The following is a 6,182-nucleotide window of genomic DNA, read 5'->3' as shown; positions in this document are numbered from 1 at the left end:
CGGTAAGGTTCGTATTTGTGCTGATTTCGTCGAATCAGTGTCCCCTTCCTTTGCCAGAAGACATTTTCACCAAGATGGCCGGATGCAAGTTTTTCAGTCACATCGACCTATCGGACGCGTATCTACAAGTGGAAGTGGATCCCCGAGATCAGCATCTGCTAACAGTCAACACCCACAAGGGACTTTTCCGCTATACTCGCCTCACACCTGGTATTAAATCAGCTCCGGGTGCATTCCAACAGATCATGGACGCAGTGTTGAGTGGTATCGAAAAGACCTCTGGTTATTTGGATGACGTGTTAGTGGGTGGTCGCACTAAAGAAGAACACGACTACAATCTGAAACAAGTGCTTCAAAGGTTAGAATAGTACGGATTTACAGTACGGATCGAGAAGTGCCATTTCAACATGGAACACGTGGAATACTTGGGGCAAATTCTGGATGGTGATGGAATCAGCTGTTGAAATCAGGAGCAAAGTGGGTATGGTCAGAAGCATGTCAGCGATCATTCAATCGGTTCCGTGAAATCCTGCAGTCACCGTTAACACTTTCGCACTACAATCCAAACTTGGAAATCATAGTGTCGGCGGATGCGTCAAATTACGGAATCGGTGCGCGCATTGCCCACAAGCTACCAGATGGATCAGTGAAACCGATATCCTATGCGTCGAGAAGTCTTACACCAGCCGAGTCCAACTACAGCCAAATCGAGAAGGAGGGACTTGCACTGATTTTCGCCGTAACCCGGTTCCACCGTATGATTTTTGGACGACAGTTTATACTGGAAACGGATCACAAGCCTTTACTAGCTATTTTTGGTTCCAAGAAAGGCATTCCAGTATATACAGCCAACAGACTTCAGCGATGGGCATTAACGCTGCTACTGTACGACTTCAACATCACATACGTGAGAACGGAAAGTTTTGGTTATGTCGATATCCTTTCTCGCCTGATCAACACTCACGTCCGTCCGAATGAAGAATACGTCATCGCATCGATTGAACTGGAAGACACCATGGAAGACATCGTCAAGCAATCAGTGGAAGCTCTGCCAGTCACGTTCAAGATGATTCAAGCAGGAACACAGTCGGATGCAGTATTGAAGCAGGTTAAGCAGTTCGTTCAAACAGAATGGCCGTCAAAACAGTCCAAAATCAGCGATTCACAGCTTCAACAGTTTTACCAGCGTCGGGGCAGTTTAGCCATTGTCTCCGATTGCCTCACCTATGGGGAATTTCATCATAATTTCGAGATCGAGTTCTACGAGTACTACACAAAGGGAGAGCCGTAGCGCTGCCTCCCGGCGCCCTTGGCAAAACTTTATTGGGCGCCCCTTAATATCTTGCAGATGTTCTAAACATAGAGCGCGTTAAAATCAGGGTGATTAAAAATCAACTAATTGCGTGGTGTAAAATTTATTTATGAATTCCTTAAGCTTCTATAACCTTTATATGTTCCAATTTAGAGGCAGGAAGTAAGAAATTTTTGGATTCCATAAACCTACGCAAATAAAGATAACTTGAACCAGTAGTGCGCAGATTTTCAACAAAAAATTCCGAACTTTGTAACCGTTCGTTACAACTTCCTTGTTGTGAATTCGTGCACTAGTGGTCAATAAAATGTGTGCTTGTCGGTGCTTGGAGTTCTATCGGTCCTAGACGAATAATAAAAAACTATTCTAAAGTGAATTGCATGACGTTCAGAAACTCCATATTGATTATGAAAAATCCAACTCTAGAGTGGCTTGGTCGGTGGTTTAAAGGAACTACAGGACTTTCAATAAAATTCAGCTCTGTAGTGGTAGATGGTCGGAATAACGACTGGACCAAGTTGTATCAAGAAAAATCCAATTCTGGAGTGGGTGGATAAATAGTAAGAAAGGCAATCGGATCTGGCAGTAGTTTGGTGCCACTGGTGGAATTGGTTGGACGATCTCAATTTAACTTTGAAGTAGGTCAGTCGCCATCATTATTGAAATCCCTTGATGTAGATTCTTGTGATCAGTATGCTGTTAGATAAGTGACGTCATTCTAAATACTCATCCTTGGGAGATAAAATCAAACTCACATCATCAATGCTCATCGAATATTCAAAAACTCCGCTTTGTCTTTTCACCAATGAGCTCATACAAGTTTCTGGTTCAATGGAATCAGAAATATCATTGAATCAAATGTGATCGTTTTCAGACCTCAAATAGTTTGTCTACGTAAAATGATTAAATTTATCTCAAATCCCACAAACTCCCCATTACTTCTTTCGTGTATACGTTTTATACAGTCAATTCGCCTTTAGCGTATTGAGAAGTCCTCCCTAGAAGCCTGTTTTTTGCTCCTTGCCATTTGCATTTCCTGTTCTTTGCATACGCAGTCTTTAAATTTTGAAACAAGATTTTTTTTGTCCAAAGAAGGAGTCTTGTATGGCTGTCATTATGTTTTGTACTATTGATCGACTGTGAAGGCGATGGCACAAATCCCCTAAATTGGGGGAAACGTGCCCCACGCTGCCGTAATTTGGAAAAGTGACGTAACAGACATTTTACAACATGCATGTTTTCCATTTTTCTGTTAAAGAGCTCGATGAGTAGTACTCGTTAACACCATTTTTGGAAAATGCGTCACTTTTTACGGAATATACGTCACTTTTTCAGATTACGGCAGCACGAGCTGACGTTATGATCCGAGTATCATTTATTAACGGAAAAGGCACAGACAAACAGACATAACTCTTGTGATTATTTCATCGTTCACTGAATTACTGGTAGGTTCAAATAATTATTAGTTGGCCAATTGGTCGCCCGTGGCGCGCCAATCGGTTTTGTTCGAGTTTGACGTTTGCTCACTACCGCCACCTGGTTCGTGATTTGCCAAAGTCAGTGTGAACAACAGATGTCGTTAGTGTTTGTGCGACGATGAATTTTATCGGAAAATGTTTCATGTGTTATGTCTGTTTGTCTGTGGAAAAGGGTTCACTGGATACTAGTCAAACGGTTGATTACGGAATTGTTAATTACCGAAATCCTCTAATCCCGAAATCCTTCATTTTGGCGCCCCCCAAGGCCTGGCGCCCTTGGCGGGGGCCAACCTGGCCAACCACACGCTACGGCGCTGCACAAAGGACATCCTGGAGTAGAAAGAATGCGGTCCATAGCACGTAACTACGTCTATTGGTCTGGAATCGACGAGCAGATCAATCATCGTGTTCGTACGTGCGTAGAATGTTCGAGAGCAGCAAAGACCAACAGTAAAACCAACATGGAATCTTGGCCTACACCAGAAAAACATTGGCAGCAGATTCATGCAGACTATGCTGGACCAGTCGACGGTAATTACTATTTGATTGTTGTCGACGCATTCAGTAAGTGGCCAGAAGTCATCTCTACTAAACGTATTACAACGTCCGCTACAGTGGCCATGTTCCATGAAATCTTTTCCAGAAATGGAATGCCGGAAACATTGATTACAGACAACGGTACACAGTTCACCAGTGAAGATTTTGAAGCCTTTTGCAGTAACAGTGGCATCCTACATTTAAAAACGCCGCCGTATCATCCACAGTCAAACGAACTAGCCGAGAGATTTGTCGACACATTCAAGCGAGGAATTCGTAAAATCACATCGGGGGAGGAACACTCCTCGATGCTATTGACACTCCCTCTGTGCTACTGCTCCACTCCTTGTCGTAGCGCACCTGAAGGGAAGTCACCAGCAGAGCTGTTACTGGGCAGAAAACTACGGACATCACTGGATCTACTGAAACTACCAACTCCGTTCTACAAGCAAGTCGAATCAAAGCAAGAAAGTCAGTTCAACCATAAGCATGGCACGAAAGCAAGAAACTACGATGCAGAAGAGCTAGTTTCGACGAAAGTACATCGAAACAATGCCAGGTCATGGGAACCCGGTAAAGTACTAGAACGGATTGGTCGAGTCATCTACAACCTGTGGCTACCGGAAAAGCAAAACCTTAGTAGATCACACTGCAATCAACTGAAGAAGCGGTATGAATCAGAACAACTAGCATCAACAGCGCAAAACAAGTGTACTCAAATTGCGCTCAGTATACTTTTGGATTCATGCTTAACTACTTACTTATGGATCCTGTACACCTCCGGTGGTGTAAAGGGCCGACTTGAGAGATCTTCATCCTGAGCGTTGCCCGGCTATCGCTTTAACCTGTTGCCAGGTTAGATTTCGGTCGACTTCTTTTATTTCTTTATTGAGGCTTCGCCGCCATGAGCCTCTGGGTCTGCCTCTGCTGCGATGTCCCGCTGGGTTCCAGTCTAATGCTTGTTTACAGATTTCGTTTCCGCCCCTACGTAGAGTGTGGCCGACCCAGCCCCACTTCCGATCCCGAATTTCTGTTGCTATCGGCCTCTGGTGACAACGACGATGGAGCTCGTTGTTTGAGATCCAGTTTTGAGGCCACCAGGCCCGAATTATATATTCATGCGGTCTCAGTCAACCTACAGCTACTGTACCAGTAGTACCAGAACCATCCGAACCGTTGCAGTCAGCTTCAGCAAGCAGCAATATCCTCAATGAACTAGGTTCATCGCTGAGCACCAGTCAAGCCACCAAGAGCTACTATTCAGCAGGAACCGAGCCAGCTTCGCCAGTCTTCGAGAACCAGAAGACAACCCGTGAGGTATGAGCCGTATCATCTCTTTTAAGAGGGGGAGGTGTTGGGAGGACCACCCTACGACCGTGAAACGCACCATCTATTTAACGGTGGGCTCATCGTCTGACACAATCTGTCAGAGCGACTGACGTCTACCGAGCGAGCGAACGAGAGGAAGCTATCTGTCAGCCGACAGCAACAGTCATTCATTAAGTGCATTCACCACCACTGCAACAGTAACCACGCCGCGTTTTTAAATTGTTAGTTGAATTAGTTTTAAATAAAGATTTTAATCTGTTTGTTGGGTAAATCATCATTTATCACAACAAAAACAATAGATAGCACCACTATGGGAACCAATATTATTTTTTACCGCCACTAAAGGAACAACCTAGACAGGCACCACAACTTGCAGTTGTCCTGGGCAGGGGTCGTCAAGTCCCTGTTGCTTCTCCTTTTAAATATAACAAAAACAGCTAGCGCTCACTGCCGAAGGACATTTAAGGACAAGCCTCCCGAAATCCCAAACTAAATTCACTCTCATTTTCGAGGACACACCTTTAAATACGGAAGCAACGCACAAATGTCATGTTCGTCTTGTCCTTCCAGGAATCGCGTGCTTTTTTGAAGGTGTTGTACTTTTTACAACGGTGCGAGTCCCGAAAAGTAAAGCGGGCATTGTAACATTTAGAAATAAAAAAAAAAAACAATCAGTTATAACAGTTATGATGGCAAATAGGAGTATTTAGTGTGGGACAAGCAAATGTTTAAAAAATCTACAAGCCCATATAAACGTTTAATTTGTTTTATTTCTTCTCCGGTGTTCAAGGGTATACTGAACTTCAGTTTTAAAGTTCTCAATCCACTTGTTTGATGGTGAAAAAGTTAAGGTTTATTAATTCAAACTACATGTCACGTAATAAAAATCCAACTATGTGCTTTCACTATTTTATTTGAAAGACTGAAAAGTTCTCTTTACCATCCAGCTTGGTTGAACGCAAAACATCCTAATTATTGAAACGTTCTCCGCCAAATAAGGATCCATTTACCCACATTTGTATCCTTTTGTTGTACTTGTGGTTTAACTTCCAACCTATTCCCACGATCATCGGACGAGATAAGCTGCTGGATGGAGTCACATTCCAACCGAGAAATTTGGTGCTATTCCGGAAGCCATAGAGGCATTATCGCTCGCACGCCTTTTGCCGTTTTCCGAAAACTGGGGGAAACACGTGGAAACCCTCATTTACATTTCCAAGTAATTGCTTCATTGCTAAGGCAGCCCCTCGTTATTCCGGCACCCTTTTCTCTGCCCTTCCTGAAATTTAGAGGCGTTATGCCGTGCCACCCATCGCACCGGTGGATGTCAAGTGTACATGTTTATTCATATTTCATTGCTTTTAATAACCAGGCGACCCTTTTCGCCCGATTCTTTCTGGGACCCCTCCTCACTGTACTCGGCGCATGCAAATCCTCCTTCCTATTCAAGAACCCCATCCAACGAGCGACACCTTTCTTTTCTTGTAATAATTATAATCTCACGCCATATGGTGCTGCCAACTCGC

At 43.8% G+C, this 6,182-nt stretch overlaps 1 protein-coding gene across 1 annotated transcript; it reads left to right on the top strand.

Moving 5' to 3' along the window:
• The first annotated feature begins 3,251 nt into the window (after positions 1-3,251).
• Positions 3,252-4,650, top strand: LOC134207321 (uncharacterized protein K02A2.6-like). The gene is made up of 3 exons (XM_062683043.1): positions 3,252-3,354; positions 3,406-4,056; positions 4,469-4,650. Exons 1-3 carry the CDS (start codon positions 3,252-3,254, stop codon positions 4,648-4,650), a joined length of 936 nt encoding a protein of 311 aa, XP_062539027.1.
• Positions 4,651-6,182: the final 1,532 nt, after the last annotated feature.

This window comes from Armigeres subalbatus, chromosome 1 (assembly GCF_024139115.2).
Source record: "Armigeres subalbatus isolate Guangzhou_Male chromosome 1, GZ_Asu_2, whole genome shotgun sequence".
Classification (NCBI taxonomy): Eukaryota; Metazoa; Arthropoda; class Insecta; order Diptera; family Culicidae; genus Armigeres; species Armigeres subalbatus.
This window is presented reverse-complemented; position numbering and strand designations above follow the sequence as displayed.